The sequence below is a fragment of the Manis javanica genome, chromosome 4 (assembly GCF_040802235.1).
Source record: "Manis javanica isolate MJ-LG chromosome 4, MJ_LKY, whole genome shotgun sequence".
Taxonomy (NCBI): domain Eukaryota; kingdom Metazoa; phylum Chordata; class Mammalia; order Pholidota; family Manidae; genus Manis; species Manis javanica.
Genome location: NC_133159.1, coordinates 147,451,248 through 147,471,491, shown reverse-complemented (window position 1 = coordinate 147,471,491; position 20,244 = coordinate 147,451,248). Strand labels below are relative to the sequence as shown.

General features: G+C 33.8%; 1 protein-coding gene across 2 annotated transcripts in view; it reads left to right on the top strand.

Annotated features, from left to right (window-relative positions):
- DHX40 (DEAH-box helicase 40) overlaps positions 1–20,244 on the top strand; it is a 44,946-nt gene that overhangs the window by 1,518 nt on the left and 23,184 nt on the right. Inside the window, exons 3-12 of one of the 2 annotated variants that reach the window (XM_017662585.3) lie at positions 700–845; positions 2,315–2,434; positions 2,625–2,852; positions 3,068–3,134; positions 4,080–4,211; positions 13,270–13,369; positions 15,124–15,210; positions 15,344–15,526; positions 18,098–18,178; positions 18,794–18,951. In XM_017662585.3, coding sequence (XP_017518074.3) covers positions 700–845; positions 2,315–2,434; positions 2,625–2,852; positions 3,068–3,134; positions 4,080–4,211; positions 13,270–13,369; positions 15,124–15,210; positions 15,344–15,526; positions 18,098–18,178; positions 18,794–18,951 — 1,302 coding nt within the window. The remainder of the gene's footprint in view (positions 1–699; positions 846–2,314; positions 2,435–2,624; positions 2,853–3,067; positions 3,135–4,079; positions 4,212–13,269; positions 13,370–15,123; positions 15,211–15,343; positions 15,527–18,097; positions 18,179–18,793; positions 18,952–20,244) is intronic. The other variant, XM_037004038.2, reaches the window with a different exon arrangement.

Sequence of the window (20,244 nt, the reverse complement as noted above, 5' to 3'; positions counted from 1 at the left end):
GATACAGTATTTCTTGGTTTTTTTCTCCAGAGAATTGTCAGGTAACGTTTTATTCCCTGACTCTGCTAACACCAAACCAGATACCAAATTACCCTTAAGGTGTCTTTCCTTTTGCTATGGTAAGCTTTCTATCAAAGTTTGATATAGAGGTATTTATATGGATATTATTCATATAAAAATCAACAAAAATTTATTAGCTTATTTTAACTTATTCTACTGCTTCAAATCCAAGATGCCATCTCTTTGGATGTAAAATAGCGCTATTTTACATATTGTTAATAAAGAAAATACGCCATCAGTTGTAAGCATCTTCCTTTTAGAGGTATTAAAGTGGTAAAAAGAAAATGCCTATAAAATTTATGAAAGGTGTTAAATTTCTGTAACAAAAGTAAATCTATTTTAGCAAATGTAGGAATTTTATGGATTCCTAGGGATTAAAAATTCTTGGCTTACTCTTTACAGTAAAATCTTTACACTGAAATTGGAAAAAAACATTAAGATATGTTCATTTTGAATGTTAATATGTATTTTTATTTTTAATTAATACTTACATTTCCATGGTGCAGTGTAATACAAAAAGTTATTTGCAGTTTTCTTGTGGAAATACTTGAACAGTTTGGATTGATTGACAGAAACAATTTAGCTCTAGAAGAAAACAATTGTTAACATTGTTGTGTTTTTTACCTCTGCTTTTGATAGGGTTTTCCCAACATGGTATGATTGGTGTGACTCAGCCACGAAAAGTAGCTGCTATATCAGTTGCTCAGAGGGTTGCTGAAGAAATGAAATGCACTTTGGGATCCAAAGTAGGATACCAAGTTCGTTTTGATGACTGCAGCTCTAAGGTACAAAAGTTTTCTTGGTATTTGTTTAAGTACTATAAACTTACAGAAAGAGTGGGGAAAGTTATGAAAGATTTTAACTTCAAAATTCCATTTATATTTTAAAGAAAGAAAACCTCAGATTAGAATTTTTGTTGCCCATTGTTAACCTTTAGCTCTGAAGGGTCCAATATTTATCCAACTTTCTTCCTTTTCAATTAGTTTGTAAGAGACAGTTGTTTATTTTTCTTAGGGCTCTCTTATTTTTATGTTTTTTTAGCTGTAAGAATCCTTGACATGTAACTTTCATTTGTATTCTTTTAAAAACTTTTTAACTGTAGGAAACTGTACACAACAAAATTTACCTGTTAGTTATGTACAATTTGGTGGCATTACATACATTTACAGTATTGTGTAACCATCACCACTATTTATTTTCAGAAGTTTTTCATCATCCCAAACATTAGCCTTATCTATTAAACAGTAAATTCCTATTCCCTCTTCCTCCCAGCTCCTGCTAAGTTTAATTCTACTTTCTGTCTCTGTGCATATCTGCCTGCTCTAAGTACCTTATATAAGTGGAATCATACAATATTCTGTCCTTTGTGTTTGGCTTATTATTTTTTGAACATGTTTTCAAGGTTTATCCTTGTGGTAGGTTTATATTCTTGAAGTCGGTGGAAAAGTGATAACTTAATTAACAATGTCAGTAAGCAAGTATATTTTGAGCATCTTCTATATTCATGGTGCTAGCAAGTTAAATTGCCTTCTTTTTAATAGATAATAGTTACAATTTACATTCTACCAGGCTTTCTTAATCCTATGCCAGATATAAAACAATCTGTTCTTTTTCTGTGGTCACTAATAGGGAATGGCTGTCAATTATGGCATAAAGTGACTCCCCCAAGTACTGTCTTTGTCTTCCTAGTGGTCACTGCTGGGGATTTTTCTTTTTTTTCTTTCCTTGTATTATTGGTATCACTGCTGTTAACTCCCAGCCTTTGGACTTACTCTCACTTTGTTCTAATCCTAGTTGACTGACACTATTTTTTAATAGAATGGGCAGGGAAGAAGAAAGTGAGGAAATCACACGTCTAACCATTTCCTCTACTTTTCTCCTGAGTCCTCTAAAATAGTGGCTGATGGGGAGAGATGAATCCCATTTCATTGTTGTTTCCCACAACTTTCTCTCCTGAGGCTGTTGCATTATTTTGCCACTTTCTGCTGTCTTCACTATAGCTCCTCATGTGTTACTTTTGTTGCTTTCTCCCCGTACATCCATCTTAGTTCCTTATTACTGCCTCTGGAGAGGTCACAAGTTTCATAATTTACTATTCTTGGTATTAGATTATTTTATGTACCCTTTTATTTCATCAGATTAGTTTGATTGCTGAAGGTCAGTACATTTGGGGGGAAATTTAGTCCATGAAGCAGGGGTGAATTTCTGTGATACTATATGTATAAGTTGGTGTACTCTGCTGTTTGAACATTAGGAAACTGCAATCAAATACATGACTGATGGATGTTTACTGAAACATATTCTGGGAGATCCAAATCTTACCAAGTTCAGTGTCATTATTTTGGATGAAGCCCATGAGAGAACTCTAACTACAGTGAGTATTTTAATATATTGGTTCTTTTTAGGCAGTTTATTTCTTTGGGGTAGCTTTTCACTGTATAGACAATTGCCTCCTCTTAAACATTTCAGTTTATTGAAATAGGAATTCTTTGATTAGGAAATGAAAATATTTAAGTTGGTTATCAGGTACACTTGTACTTACTAGAAATTTACTTTTCTTTTAGGACATCTTATTCGGTTTATTGAAGAAGCTGTTTCAGGAGAAGTCTCCTAACAGGAAGGAGCATTTAAAGGTCGTGGTGATGTCAGCAACTATGGAATTAGCCAAGCTCTCTGCGTTTTTTGGAAATTGTCCAATATTTGATATACCTGGAAGGCTTTATCCAGTCAGAGAAAAATTCTGCAATTTGATTGGCCCACGAGACAGAGAAAATACTGCATATATTCAAGCGGTATTATTTGGCAACTTTATGTCTTTTTTAAATCTATGATTAGTTGATTGAGTAGTTTAATAATTCATTTGTTCCCTACCATTTTAATGGCAGCACTCATAAGTCCTAAGACTTTTGAGAACCAAATTTAATTTTTCTTTGGAATAAGGCGAGGTGGTAGGGGGTGGGGACTATACTTCCGCTAACATTTTATATGCTTGTGTTTCATACTTTAGATTGTTAAAGTGACCATGGATATCCATTTGAGTGAAATGGCTGGAGACATCTTGGTTTTTCTGACTGGTGAGCACAGAGTGTCTGGTTTTAAAATTTTACTATTTACTAGAGGGGAATGTGGCATCACAAAAGAGTGTTGCCTTTGTTGGGAAATCTGAGCTCTACTCATGTTGCCCTATCTTTTTATGATTATATGACAATTTTTGGCAATTACATCTTATGTAAGATACATAAGATAATTCTATTCTACACTTCCATAAAAAATACCAGTCTCATTAGCAAACATATGTAATACACACTGACCTTTTAGTTGGAAAGATATTAAATGGTAAACTATTAATATTTTTATTAGTATCTTATATAAAGCTGTTACAACACTGAAAAGTCCTATATCTGAATGATTAATTCCATTGTTTCCAAAGATATCCTACCAGCTCCTTTCTTTGAGTGGTGGGATGGTACTGTGTGATAGCATAAGGTGTGGACTCCATGTCTCATAGACAAGCCTTTTGGAAGTCAAAAATAGAATAGTTAAACCCTAGGCTAGTGTGTTTCTTCAAGTAGCAGCATCCTACTAACAGAAATGAGTCACTTTATCACTCACCTCCTACTCTGCCTTGTACTGATTTCAGAAGTGAAACATTCAGAAGTGAGACTCTTTGCTTTTTTGAGGTTATTTTGAAATACACCTAGAGGCAGTATCTCCTGGACTAGATTCCTCTATGTTAATGATTAAATTTGCTGAATCTTCCTCAAATACTGTGTTAGTAAAATGAAAGGCTTAATGATCATAGACATTTTTATTCCATAGAGACTTTAATTCCTAGGAAACTAGTGTTTCTTCTATTTTTACTTTTATTGTTGAGATTTGGTACAACTTATGTGTTCATCTACTTTAGATCAAATGAGAGATCATTATGCAAAACTGATTTTAATCTAGAAGGCTTTTTTTTTTTCTCCATTCTTAAATTAATTTTGCTGTTCAATTATTATTCCCCTCCCTCATTTCAGGTCAGTTTGAAATTGAAAAAAGTTGTGAGTTACTTTTTCAGATGGCAGAATCTGTTGATTATGATTATGATGTTCAAGATACCACTCTAGATGGCTTGTTAATATTGCCGTGCTATGGATCTATGACAACAGGTAATTCCTCATTAGCCTAGAAAATTTGACGGATTTTTTAAAAAGCTTTTTATCAAATAATCACATATGTACAGAAAAGTGCACAGATCCTAAGGATTTAGGTCAATGAATTTCACAAACTGAATTCACCTTTGTAACCCACACCGAAAACATGAAACAGAACATTAAGAGAATCATCATCCCTTGAGAGAAGTGATTTCTTTTCACATTCACTTTTCCAAGTGCCCTGGACATCCCCCTTAGTATTGTTAAGAGTGGGCTATGTCCTTTCCCAGCAGAACAAAAATATTGTTCTGAATATTTTGAAATGAGGACTGTAATTTGACAGCAGTACCGTAAGTCAAATCTAATTTGCAACTGCCACAGAATTTCTAGAAATCATGTATGTACAGATATGTCTGAGACTGAACACAAGGGATTGTTTCCTTTTTATGTAGCTACACGTTAGTCTGCTTTTCAAGAATAATGCTGTTCTTTTGTAAATTCAGAGAGCAAGTGTAAACTGCTTGTTCTGATATTTGTTCATAGAAAATGTTGAATGAGGGTTAGGATTTGTTTTGTAAAGCTATTTTATTACAGTTTGATATGTAAAACTAAAGGGAAGTTAACCATAGTTTTCATATTTACAGTTTAATTGGGGTTAACATTTAGTGTAATGTAAAAAGCATTTAAATCTTTATATTTTATGGGTATTTTGTTTTTGTTGAGTAAGTGGTTCTTACATTAAAAAAATTTCATGAGTGTATTTGTTGGTAAATAACCATAACCACATACTATTTTTGAAAGCTCTTTTGTGATAATATTAGTCCAGAAATGTCTTTTGTGATAATATTTGGTCCTTGCCTCAATATTGAAATCTATTCTTAGAATTGTATATCTTCAAGAGAATTCCTAGGGTTATTATTAGATATTTAAAGTTCTCATTGTTTTCTGGAGATTTGATCCACTGACTCCTTTGTAATTTACTTTGTAACTGATAAGGTAATTCAAAACCAATTATTGTTGCCTTGTTATTAACCATTAACACTGTATATACATATATATTTACATTTATACATATAATTACATTTCAATAAAGTAATTTCATTCTTACTGCTACATTAAAAATAATATTCTGTATCTGCTGTTGCTTCTTAACACCCTGAAATCAATCCAGTTTTTATACTATTAAAGGTTGCTAGTGACCTCTTATTTCTCAAATCTCGTGGCTTTTTTTGCATTCTTTTGTATTTCCATTTTGTGATTAGTTAAGTCTTTTTGAAATGCTGTTGTCTGGGGTAGTATTTAATTATCTGGTTCTCCTGAGTGCTCTTTTCCAGATGGCTGCTGCCCTCTTGCCCTCATCAGCCTCTCTTCACTTTAAATGTGACTGTTTCCTAAGGTTTTAATCCTTAGCTTGCTGTTTTCTTAGAATTCTCTGCTTTGGGATGTTGACTCCCCAGTTACTTCTCTGTAGATGACTCCTGGAAGCCATCTCTGGTTCAGTCTTACTACTGCACCCAGACCTTCTGGGTCTTCTCACAGGGCTTACTGGCCTGTGCATCGCATCATCCTCAATCCTTCAACTTTAACAAGTGGAAACTTCTCAGGTTTTCTTTTATCCTTGTCGTGTCCAGACCATTCATTCTGCTTTTTTTTTCTTTTTTTTTTTATTAAAGTATCATTGATATACACTCTTACGAAGGTTTCACAAGAAAAACAATGTGGTTACTATATTCACCCTTATTATTGAGTTCCCCCCATACCTCTTTGCAGTCACTGTCCATCAGTGTAGAAAGATGCCACAGAGTCCTTACTTGTCTTCTCTGTTCTGCACTGACTTCCCCGTGACCCCACACACACCATGTACACTAATCATGATACCCCACAATCCCCTTCTCCCTCCCTCCCCACCTGCCCTTCCTCACCCCTCCCCTTTGGTAACTGCTAGCCCCTTCTTGGAGTTTGTGAGTCTACTGCTGTTTTGCTCCTTCAGTTTTGCTTCATTGTTATACTCCACAAATGAGTGAAATAATTTGGTATTTGTCTTTCTCTGCCTGACTTATTTCACTGAGCATAATACCCTCTAGCCCCACCCATGTTGTTGCAAATGGTAGGGTTTGTTTCTTGGCTGAATAGTATTCCATTGTGTATCATTCTGCTTTTTTTTTTCATTGTCATTCTTGGGATCCTCAGTTTGTTTTTTCTGAGTTGGTAACATAGGCTGCTAACCTGTTTTGCCTGATTTAATTTGCCATCCTATCTGCAGTGGTAAGTGTAATCTTTCAGAGGCACAGCTGTGGTTATGTCAGTCTCCTATGGGTACTGTTAGCCATTCCCTATTGCCAGCTGAATTTGAGTGCCAATGTAATCATCTGGCCAATGTAATTCATTATCCTTTCAGCATGACTTCAGCGTGCTTTCAGCCTTAATTCTCAGTGTATGTGCTTTCCTGTGTTGATGTATATATGTAAGTGGTAAAGATGTGGAACTGGTTATGAGTAGAACCTTACTGAAAGGTTTTGTTTATTTAATTTCCCTCTGGTTCAAAGGACACCAGAAAGATAGTCATTGATGATCTATTATGAGCATAATAATATTTATTACAGTATATGTTATAATTGTAATATAATAATAACATTGCACAGAGGCATTCAAATGGAGCTGATGAGTCATTGAGTAGTGGGCAAGGTGGAGTTGGATAAAGTAGGGAGAGAGTGGCAGGTTCTTAAGATCTCATGCTTTCTTTTTAAGACTGGTTAATACAATACAGCACTTGTTTTCTTTATTATTGCTACTGTGGGTGGTGGGGAGAGACACTATTGTTATTTCCTTCATTTCCTATTGGGCTTTAGAAACAGAAAACTTACACTTGGGAATGAGCAGACAAAAGAAAGCATTTCTCTGCTTGTAGCCTGCAGTGAAGAGGGTTCAAAAATGATGCATACCTAGGTTTAGTGAATAAGTAAATATTCTGAGGTGGATAATATTTTATATTTGCTCTTATTTCTGGACTAGTCTTTAGGGTGACTGACTGTTCTAAGGGGATATCTTAAAATATCTCCCTTATTGACGTAAGAAGTTCTCATCTGTGATGAGATGCTGTGGTATCCCTCTATTGCCAAGGTTATATGACCCTGCTGCTCCCTGGGCTAAACTCCCCCAAACTCCAACTCCCATCCTTTGTGATGTTCTCTCAAGCTCAAAATGTGGGAGGCATTTTTGATTGCTTTTCCTCCCACACCTTTTTTTTGACTCTGTGTTGGCTGGTTTTTTAACTTGAATTCCTCCTTTTGCTTTTATTCTTCCCTCTTGCTGAAATCCTGCTATTTTGTTTCACAAGTGCAACCAATTCCATGAAAGCCTTTACTGATTTTCCTTCTCACAACTGGCTTTGAACCTCCTGATGTTTTGCTGTACCTCTTGTGGCACTTAACACATTTTGCCTCATGTTGTGGTTATCTCATCCCCTGTCTGTGATTGTGAATTTCTTGAGGGCAAGTACTGTATGTTGAAAAAGGCTTAATTAATTATTTGTTAAACTGAGTTCTAGATTTTTTTCTTTTCTGCTGGACATTTGTTAATGTCTGGTATCAACAGTATGTCTAGAACCTTATTCTTATTTCTTTGAAACCTTCTCACTTTTCTGACTTCTCCCTTTTGTTCAAGGCATTACAGTTCTTCAGGTTTGTCACACATCTAGGGACAGCTGAAGGCCGCAAAAATTTGAAAGTGAAATATACCTGTTACTTTGTAAGTGACAAATACTTGCATGGAATTAGTTTTAGCACTAGAAGTAATTATCTAATTTGGTGCTTGGTAGCCTTTTTTTGAGGATTTTGAGGTCTCAGATTCTTTTAAAAAGGTAATAAAAGCCATGCCTTCTTTCTCTAGGAAAATGTACATATACCTTTATTTATTTTTAGATAATCAGACTTCTTTACTTTATAAATAGAGGCTAGGTGATGTTCCTGAGGTCACATGATAATCAGCATTTGATAACTGGCTGTTTGTTCAGTAATTAGTGAAATAACAGTACATGTGTTTTCAGAATACATGAAGGAAAGGAAAGGAGCTTTACCCTGGATTAGTGTACATTTTGAAAGAGGAAACACTGCTCATTTAGATTATTCCATAAAATCAAAAATAGTTTTATTTTTTTTTCTTCTTCCTGCGAAACAGAAACTATCTCAGTATGGCAAGTACCTGGAATTTGACTTTGTCTATGATAATTTCCTTAAATGTTAAGATCAAAGATATGGGGAATTAGGCTGGTGAGCTTCACACAAAAACTTTTATTCTGTGTGGAATCTCCCCAAATGGGAAATTTTCCTTCTGTCTTAAAAAAACAATACTTAAAAAAAAATAAAGTCAGCGAAGTAAGAAAAATAATTAAACTTAGATCCCACCAATATGATTAAGTGATCATCACTGTTCATATTTTGAGGTATATTGTTCTGAACTTCTTTATACATTTAAATGTTTTGTTTAGTTTTTTTAAACAAAAAATGGTTTAAAAGAACTATTAAATAAACATATGTTCTTTTATGTTTTACTTTTTGCCCTTTGTAGAAATTTTTAAAGTAAAAAAAAGTACAAAAAGAATCCATTTCCCACTATGCAGAATTAACACACTGTTAGTGTCTCAGCGTAATTGCTCCAGTTTTCTCTTAAGAAAAATTACTCAACTGGGGGAAAATGTTTCAGCTTCATTCTAACGAACTCAAGCAGTGTACAAAATCATGTCAAATTCCTGCATCCAGAAAATAACCATCTTTAGCATTGAGAAAAACATTATTCAGATCTGTGTGTGTGCATGTACATTTAAAAGGATAAGTAGGTAGTTTGATAGAAATACGTCTTAAAAGGGAGATCATACTATTAGTTGCTTTTTAATAAATATTTAATTGTACTTTATTTGAAGGAATTTTAAACTTCAAGCACATGTTTCTTTACCACGAGATAATATTTTATAAAAGATTGGTTTAAAGCATAAAAGGATGAAAATACTAAGAAGCTGAAGTTAATATCCTCTTATTAGGACATGTTTTAGTGGAGATCTTGTCTGTCAACTTCTCATTTGAAAGACAAGGACTTAAGTACTTTTACTCTTCTATATTCTCCCATCTGGCTGCTGTTAATTATTTTTACATTGTTCAGGTGTATTCAGTGATCATCATCAATCCTTTTACCACAGTTTTTCTATTCTTAAGGTTTTATTTTTGGCTAATTTTAGATTGGCTGAATGTTAATTTTTTTTTTAATAGAAGGGCTCTGGAGTATTTTTGTTGTTGTTTATCTTTATGTTTGAGAAAGTGAGGCTTTTGCCTTTATACTTGAACTACATCTTGGCTGGGTTTTATGTCCTTGGGTCATGCTTTCTTTTCCTTAGAACTTGGTAGACGTTGTCCAGTTGTCTTCTGACTTTGAATGTTGCTGCGGAGAAGTCTGAGGCACCTGATTTTTTCCCCCTCCTTGTAAGTGATTTGCTTTTTCTGTCTGATTGCCTGAAATTTTCTACTTTTATCCTTAAAGTTCAGTAGTTTAATTAGGGTATTTTTTGGTGTTGAATATGAAAATTTCCTGGAATTTAATGTGCCCTTTTGAAAATTCAATTTTATTGAGGTATAATTTACATACAGTGAACTATGAATAGTTCCATGAGTTTTACATACTTGTGTAACCACCACCACAAACAAGGTGAACTTTTCTGCTATGCTCTTTTGATCTCCAAATTCAATTTTTTATTTTAGGGAATTCTCTTGTGTTAAATCTTTGAGTATAACTTTTGTCTATTTATATATTTGGTTTTCCTACTTCAGGGGTACCAATTATTCTTATGTTGGATTGCCTGTCTTCCATATTTTTGTAGTTTTGTTCTAATTACTTTCTTTTTCAACTGCATTTACTAATTACTGCAAGCCTTTTCTGTGTGGCAGAAGTTTGACTCTCAACTGTGTTAGTTAGAATGCTGTAGGTAGTTTTGACTTGCCGAAAAGTGACTTCTGGGGGAGGGGCAGAGTTTGAGCTGAGCAACGTTGTATCCCTCTGATCTGCTCCAGAATCATCTTTTTCCCTCTTTGATCAATAGTTTCTATTTATTACTTTAAGTTATGTTCCTTTTAGATGCACACACAGATATATTCTCAGACATATTTCTGTTTGGGGATCTTTTGGGGGGAATTTGGGACAAGAAATTCTGTGAGGAGGTTTCAATTAGCCTTAACATATAATATGTCATATATGTGTATCTAGGAACATTACTCCATTAAGAGTGTTGAGTGGTCTCTCCTCAGTATCCTTATTTCTTGTTAGACTTTGGAACATCTTTATGCCTTATTGTCAATCTCTGCCACTGCCGCCCCTCCCCACCCCTCACCCTGCTGCCACTCCACACCTCCTGTTAGTAACATCCTAGTACCTATACTTGGTATTGGGATAGATGGGTATGTGTATCAGAATCTTTCTTAGGTAGGATAATCAGGGAATGTAGGTAATCAGTAGAATGGCTATGTCTTAAAGTATTCAATTTCCCCTTCCCAAAGAGTATGAATGTGCTTTAGAATATGTGTACTTAACTCTTTTCCACACCTTTATAAACAAACATAGAACTAGCATGTGTTTACACTTGTGGAATATGGTGTTAAAGTATGTGGGGAATGCAAATGTGAAACAAATGTGAGCCTTGTCAAAAGAGCATTTTCAGGGCTTTTTAATTGAGTATAGTGACAGAATCATAAGTGAAACTGAAATTTTGCTTGAACTGAAGACTAAAACAAATTAGGTACTTAGAAATGGGCTGATTAAAAAACAGACTTGATTATAGTTATATATATTCAGAAGACATTTCTTATTTATATAAAATTTTAGGATTGTGGAATTTTATTTAAAGGCAGAGGGTTTATTTACATAATGCATTTTTAAATTTATCAGTTCATTCAGCTGCATTGAGTGCTTAATGGTCTAGGCATTGTTCTAGGTACTGGGGATATTTCTTGAATAAAAGAAAGTCCTTGTTTTCATAGAGTTACATTATAGTAGAATAAATAGATAATAAATGTATAAACAAACCTATAATTTGAACTTCAAAGTAGCATGTAACTCCTTTGAATCATCTGAAAAACATGTACTACCTAAATTAAGAAATACCAAAAAAATAAATTTTAACACTTTTTTCATCAGATTCTTCAAATCTAAAAGAAATTGCTCTTTTTGGAATTATTTTTGTATTTGTATCAAAACTTCTCTATAGGTATCTTTTATAAGCTGCCTTTCTAGCACTTTTTTACTTGCAAAATTAATTTCAGAATGACATGGTAGAGTAGCAGCATTACTCAGTGTGGCTTTAAATTTGCCTATCTATATGTAAATCTTGGCCAAACCACTTGATCTCTCTGGCTTTTGTTTTCCATCTATAAAATGAGGTGGTTGGCCTATTTCCATGACTTTAAAACTGTGCTCATCTGTGTCACTCCTTTCTCCCTCATAATAGTTCAGTGTTGGTATGTTTTATAGTACAAAATATAGGAATACATGGATTTTTAAGATTTTCATTTGAAAACAGCTTTTGTAAAACATTTTCTTGGCTGCTGAGAAGAAAATAACTTGAGGTCGCTCACATGGAAAATGTGAGTTTTCTAAACAAGTATGGGCATATCTCATGGAAATCAAACGTAGCCAGGAATTTAAAAATTTTTTCTTTTTAAAGTATACATTTATACTTACTGTGCTAATATATAATATACAATAGTAAGCACATGTAAAATCAAACATTTAAAAGAATGTTATGTAAATTGAAAAACTAACAATTTCTTTCATAGCTAATCATTTCTTTTATACTTCAATAGATTGACTTGTGTATTCCCTGGAATAGTTACTCCTAATTTTTAGAGGTCATTGAAATATGTGATCCACAAAATCCTTTGCTTCAAAGTTCTGTGACCTTTTGAGCTTGAGTAATCTTTTTCTCATCCCACCTTAGCCACCCATTCAAAAGCTTACGTTCTATACTTTGTCATTACCATAATTTCTGATCTCAGTTTTAAACATCTTTCTCATAATTACTTCCTGTTTCTTCCAACTCACTGTACTGTTCTTAACTCAACAATTTTCAGCATACGTTGACACTTTTCCTTTACCAGGCTTCACTTATCTCCTCTAGCCCATGCTATAATCATTTACTTGCAAACATCCTTAACTCTTTAATCCTATTCTCTGCTTAACCTGGCAGGAGAGAAAATCTGGCCAAATCCATCTTTCTACTTATTTTACACTAATGCCTCTTAAGTTCTCAGAAGTCAGAAAACTCAGAGCAATACTCTTTTGTCAACTCTCATGGCTGATTCATTTTTTTCTCTCTTTAGAATTTTTTCCTGCAGTTACATTAGTCACTTCCCTATGGTTCACAACTTTATTTTTCCTCTTTGCACAAGAGTAGCCTACTCCAATTGGGCATCTCTTGAACCTTATTCCAAATTCACAGGAAAATCAGATTGTCCCAGCTTGGGGGGAGATGTATATTCTTGGTGCCGTAAACTATGGCCCCTGGAGCAAGGTACCATACTTCAGGTGATGCTGCTGGGGCCCACCCTTCCGAATGTGTGGGTAGTGCAAATGAGTGGGGTGTTACTTGTGCATAGAGAGGTAGTTATGAATTGGGCAGAAAACTGAAAAAGTAAAAACTGCTTAGCTAATCAGTGTTTCATGCAGAGAGAGGTCCTTAATCTGTAGTCCATATGTGGACTTCAGAGAGTCCCTGAACACCCTGAAATTGTTTGAAATTTTATGTGTGTGTGTGTGTGTGCCTTTTAATGGAGAAGAGGTCCACAGTTGTTAAATATTCTCAAAGAGGGCTGTGACCTACATAAAGGACTCTGCTGTAGGGTTTATTTTAGCAATAATATGCTGTCTTTCCCTGTTCCTAGAAGTCTTAACTGTAAAAGGTGGGAAAAAATAGTTTTTGCTATTAATATTTTGAATTGAAGGTGAAGAAAACAATGAAAAGAAATGAATTTTTCAAAACTTGAGCTTGGCAAATGCATGTTGTAAATTAGCATTTTCTTTTTACACATATTTTTAGATCAACAGAGGAGAATATTTTTACCACCTCCACCTGGAATTAGAAAATGTGTCATATCCACCAATATTTCTGCAACATCTTTGACAATAGATGGAATCAGGTACAACTTTCAAGTTTTCTTTTAAAGCCAAGGAAACCACTTAGCTTATATCATAAAGCATTGAGTTTGCTTTTCTATGCCTTCCACTAATTCCCTTCTCACCTACTTGTAATCACCTATCATTTTTTGTAATTATTGATTATATGAGGTACATATAGCATTCCTGTTCATACTTTTTAATCACTTATACTTGGCAAGCTTTCTCTTCCCAACTTTAATATTATATATAATATGTCATAGGTTTCGTTAAATAGGAAGCCATACATGTTTTTCTATACTCCTATTTCCAGTATATATCAAAGATGATATGATAGTCCCTCTCACCTGGCAGCTCCACTTGGTAGAGTAGTAAGCTTTGAATATCCAAGTGTTTATTTTGAGGTATGGTTTCTCACTATTCATCTTTTTGTGAAATCAATTATAGCAGGTCTCTTCTTTTTTAAGGTAATCAATGATATCATCAAATTTTTTAGTATATTTAGTAGAGAAACACCTGGAAATTTCAAGTGTAGATTGATAGCTAATGTGAAATTCTTTTAGAATGTTCAGCCATATCCCTTTAGGATATTTATTGTTTGCCCAATAAAATTTTTGCCCTTAACTGAGTCTGTCTCTGTGCACAGGAATCCCAAAGATCCTATATTTCTTCTGTGGAAAACAATCACTTTGATCTGAGAGAAAGTTTAATTTCCTCTGCTTATCTCCTTTACTTTAAAAATAGTGTTTTCGCTGAGGGCTTAGTGGAGCAGCTCTCCTTAGTTAAATTAACTTCTGCAATGTTCTGTTTCCAGCAAAGGAAAAGGCCATTAAATAGTGTTTCAGAATGTTTCCTTAGTGAACGATCGACTTTCTGCTATTCCTAACTTAGTTTTTTACCTGACTTGTTCTCCATTTAATTGACTTAAAATGGTGTTGTTAAAGGCTAATTCGAGTAGATTCTGAACCTGTTAGAATGGTCTGTAGCTGACTTGCAAGTTCATTATTTTTGAAGGAGAAAAATTCACATAACACAAAATTAATATTTTAAAGTGAACAATTAAGTAGTATTTAGTACATTTACAGTGTTGTGCAATCACCACCTCTATCTAGTTCTGAAACATTTTCATCACCCCAAAATGAAGCCTTTAAGAAGTTACTCCCCATTCCTCAGTCCACCCAACTCCTAACAACAGAAACATTTTCTATTTCAATAGAGATCCTATTCTGGATATTTCATATAAGTGGAATCATAAAATTATGATCTTTTCTGTCTGGTTTCTTTCATTCAGCATGTTTTTGAGGTTCATTCACATTATAGCATAATTAGTACTTCATTTCCTTTATGGCTCAATAATATTCCATTATTGCAATATTTGTTCAGTCACCCCTTAATGGTTAACGGACATTTAGGTTGTTTCTACCTTTTGGCGCTTATGAATAGTGCTTCCATGAACATAACATCTGTGATTGTTGAGTATTTGTTTTCAGTTCTTTTGCTTATAAGAATGGAATTCTATAAGAATGGAATTTCTGTGTCATATGGTAATTCTGTGTTTTATGTTTTATGGAACCTTCAAATCTTTCCACATTGGCCGAACCATTTTGCATTTCCACCAGCAATGTACAAGGATTCTAATTTCTTGACTTTCAAGTTTTAGAATTAATATAAAAGTTAAGTCATGTAGTACTTTGGTAGAAAAGGAGAACCACGTAGTAAAAAATTAACAAGTTTTTCCTTATTTTCTAGAAACTTAACTTGTCTTGATTCTCCTTAGATACGTGGTAGATGGTGGCTTTGTGAAGCAGTTAAATCACAATCCCAGATTAGGGTTGGACATCCTGGAGGTGGTTCCAATTTCAAAGTAAGTCTTTATGTCAAGCCTTTTTGTTCAAAGAACAGTTGATTAGATAATGTCTAGCTCATTTGGGGGTAGGAAGTTAATTACTTAGGAAACTCACAGAACATTTTGAGGACTTTTTTTTTTTATTCTAAAGGAGTGAGGCATTACAGCGCAGTGGCCGAGCTGGCAGGACTTCCTCAGGAAAGTGCTTTCGCATCTATAGTAAAGATTTTTGGAACCAGTGTATGCCTGACCATGTGATCCCTGAAATTAAGAGAACAAGTTTGACATCTGTAGTTCTGACCTTAAAGTGCCTTGCCATACATGATGTTATAAGGTATGTAGACAACTTGAAAGAAAGAAAAATTTCTTAGGGTAGAACCAGGTTATTCCTCAGAAAATCTTGATTTTCCATTTAAGAATAGGGCAAGTTCTTGAAACAATTGCCCAGTAAGCTTGACACTCATTTTTAGCAAACTATGCAATAGTTTATTGGAAAATGGTTTAAGAGAATTTAGTAGTAATTTATCATAATCAGTATGAATAAAAGTGGTTCACAAAGAATATGTCATTATAAACCATTTTCTTTTCAGTTTGAAGACAGGATGATCTACATAATGGTACACCACAAGAATTTATTGAATTTGTTCATTGATAACCTAATGTCTCTTGTTTTCAACATAGTATTTAACAAGATTAGAGGTGATATCTTTGTGAAGAAGAAGGTGACAGTACTGCTGAATAGAGTGTAGTTGCCAAATAGCCAAATCCAGAAAGTATTGATTAATTTCTTAGCATAGCCTAAATGGAGGTTTTACTGGTAGTATGCTGACATTCACTCTTTCCTGATAAGCATTTTTAATAAAAATATTAAATAAGGATATTGAAGTTATAATAATCAGATTGCTGGAAAATGTCTTGGTATCTAATCAGTAGATGATTAAAACCAACATTAAGAATGATCTTGACAGGATAGAACTTTGGGTAAAAATCAACAAGGTGAAAGTCTGAAGGGATACCTCTTATATCCTGTATTTTGGTTATATATTAAGGAAATTCATGTGGAAAAGATCTGAAATTATCAGATTATCACAAATATAATATAAGCTTACAGTTATTCTATTTAAAAAATATTTTAGAAATTCCACTGAAATATGCTTTTATTCTATTAATAGATTGCAATGGTCAGATGACTGAATTACAACATTTTTATTCTGTGTTGGTCACTCTGTATTTGAAGTTCAGTTTTGGATATCATGTTTTATGAAGGCTTTGGCAAAAAGAGAGTGTTTCTAAAAGAGGTAATTAGGTATGCTGAATCTCTTAGAAACCAAATAACACAAGGAGTGCTTGATAGAATTGGTAATTGGTATAATAAAGGGAGAAAAATAATTGTAGTTTTTACAAATCTGAAAGGGTTGCTCTTAAATAGAGGAGGAAGCTGACTAGTTTGGTAGTGTTCTGCTACAGGTTTTGCAGACTATGGTTCAGATTCATTGACCATTTTTGTAAATAAAATTTTATTGGAATACAGCCATGCCACTTCATTTATGTATGGCTGCTTTTGCTATAACAGCAGAGTTGAGTAATTGTGATAGAGACCAAATGGCATGCAAACCTTAAATGTTTACTGTCTGGCCCTTTATAGAAAGTGTTTGCTGACTCTTGCTCTAGAAGATAGCAATACTTGTTGGTACAAGTTTTAGGAAAGCCATAGAACAATCCACAAGATTTTTGTTTGTTTTAAATTGAGCTGTCAATCCTGGAATGGACTTTTGTTTAATATGTTGGGCTTTTGTCCTTTGTTAGACCTTTTTCAAGGTGAGAAATTGGAGTAAGATGATTTATCATCTCAAGACTTAAGGTGGAATAAAAACCCAGTGCCGATAATGTTAAGTAACTATTGTTCCTATTTTAAAAAATTTTTAAAAACTTGGTTATATATCCTTTGTGAACATTATCTTATTTATGTTCATTAATGGTATTGTGGTTATGTAAGAGAATGTCTATTTTCAGGGGTTACATGCTGAAGTGTTTTGGGGGTAAATTGGCATTGTACTTGTTTTCAGATCAGGAGAAGTTAAGTACATACACATATGTATATACATAAAACATATATGGTAATATTAATTGACTATACTTAGCATTTTATTAAAAAAACATATTAAGGTACTATTAAACAGCTTTTAATTTTTGGTAACTTTCACTTAATTTTCCTCCACTCTTTTATAAAGTCATAGTAAAGATTATGGACTAGAATTTGCTATGAAGAATGGGACAGGATTATGATAAATAGAGAGGAATGGCAAGAGTGTTCCAACTAAGAGGGATGAAGTGCTTGAATTAAATAGAAGAGTGTGAGTCAGAAAAAATTACTTCCTTTGCTGAATGCTGATTATGATCATAAAATGCTTAAAAAAATGAAGATTTATGATTTCACTTACTTGCAGAATATAAAAACAAAACGAAACACAGTGAACAAAATAGCAGTAGACTCATAGACATGAGACGTAACGTGGGTGCCGTAGGGGAGGGGTTGGGATGGGTAAGTGGGGAGGGTGAGGAGGATAAAAGGGCACAAAAATTCTCAATCATAATATAAGTGGGTCACGGGGATGGTAGTCCAGCATGGAGAATATAATCAATGATTCTGTAACATCTTTCTATGTTGGCAGATGGTAACTGCCCTAGTGGGGGTGGGGATTTAATAATATGGGTAACTTAAACCTCTGTGTTGTATATTTGAAACCATTATATGATTGTATGTCAATGAATTTCAATAAAAGAAAAAGATGAGATCTTGAAAAATAGAAGAAAACCATTTAAGAAAATTTTAAGTCTATATATATTAAAATCTTACCATGTTCAAGGAATGGAATCTCATTTCATATCTCATTTAAATATACAGATTTCCCTACTTGGATCCACCTAATGAGAGACTTATTTTGGAAGCTCTTAAACAACTTTACCAGTGTGATGCTATTGACAGGTAAAAACAAAAACAATAAAACCCCCAACCACAACAGATACTAATCTTTTAAAAACAGGGTTCTTTCCTTTATCAGTAGGAAATGGTTTGTTGGAGTTGAATGAATTGTTTTACCTGAAATTAGAATTTGTCCTCAGTCTTTCTTCACCACAATTCTGAATTTAAAAATTGAACTATAAAATTATTATTGTTTACTGTTACTATTTTACAGAGAATTTCTGAGTACCATTTCAGTACCAGGCATTATGCTGGGTACATCAAAATGATAAGAGAACCAGAGTCCTTATGCTCATGATTATGATGGGGAAAGACTGGGTAATTATGATTCTCTCATTTCTTCAAAGACATCCTCTTCTTTAGCATTTTGTGTCTTGTATTATACTACCTTATTCTGACTCATCATTTAGTTTTTTAATATATTGACCCTTGATAGCTAGGAATTTATCATCTTTATGTTTGTCTTGTGAATGACCACAGTGTATTATGTTTCTTGAATTGAATTTCAGGAGGTGATTTAAAGTAATCTAAATTACACCTGCCTTATTCTGAATGATGAACGTTTTGTTTGTACTTTCCCAAGGTAGAAAGATTTAAGAACTTTTTCTTTCTATTAAGGAGTGGCCATGTGACCAGATTGGGTTTGTCTATGGTGGAATTTCCTCTCCCTCCACATCTGACATGTGCAGTAATAAAGGCTGCTTCTTTGGACTGTGAAGATCTACTACTTCCAATAGCAGCAATGTTGTCTGTGGAAAACGTCTTTATTAGACCTGGTAGGAAGTTTGTTAATGAGGTTTTTTTTTTAATTAATAGAACAATTATAGGTTTATAGAAAAATTGAGAGAAGGTACAGACACACAATTTCCCTTATTATGAACATCTTCCATTGGTACATTTGTTGCAATTGATGAGCCAGTATTGATACATTATTATTAATTAAAAGGATCATTGTTTGTGTTGCATATTCTATGGTTTTGACAAATCTGTAATAACACCACTATTACAATGTTATACAGAATAATTTCAGTGCTCTAAACATCTCCTGTGCTCTGTTTATTCCTACATTCCTTCCTCCAAATCCTGTGCAATCATCACTATGTTTTACTGTCTCCATAGTTTTGTCTTTTCCAGAAAGTCATGTATTTGGAATCATACTATATACAGCCTTTTCAGATTGGCTACTTTAACTTAGAAATGTACATTTAAGGTTCTTCCATATCTTTTTGTGGCATGATAGCTATTTCCTTTTTTGCTGGATAATATTCCATTATGTGGAATTTTTGTTTATCCATTCTCCTGTTGAAGGACAGCTTTCTTTCAAGTTTTGGCAATTATGAATAAAGCTGCTTTGAACATCTGTGTGCAGATTCTTGTGTGGACATAGGTTTTCAATTCATTGCTAGGGCATATAAGAATATGCTTAGATTTGTAAAAAACTGTCAAACTGTCCTCCAAAGTGTCTGCACCATTGTGCATTCCTGCCAGCAATGAGTCTTTGAGAATTCCTGTTGCTCCTCACATCCTCACCAGCATTTGGTTGTGTTACTGTTTTGGATTTGGTCATTCTGATAGGTGTGTGGCAGTATCTCATTGTTTCAATTTGCAGTTCCCTGATGACATGGAATGTTAACCATTTCTTTATATACTTACTTGCCATTTGTAAATCTTCTTTAGGAAGGTGTCTGTCTAGATCTTTTTTAATTGGGTTGTTTGTTTTCTTAATGTTGAGTTTTAAGGTTTCTTTTTATATTTTGGATAAGAGTCCTTTATAAGATATATTTTTTGCAAATACTTTCTCCCAATCTGTATCTTGTTTTCTTATTATCTTGATTGTCTTTCAAAGAGCAGAATTTTTTAATTTTAATGAAATCCAGCTTATGAATCATTTCTTTCTTGGGTCATGACTTTGGTATTGTATCTGAAAAGTCATCACCAATACCCAAAATTCTCTAGATTTTCCCTTATGTTATCTTCTAGGAGTTGGATGTCCGTTTGTTCCAGCCCCATTTGTTCAAAAGGCCATCCTTTCTACACTGAGAAAGATCATTCTGATTGTCAAAGATCAT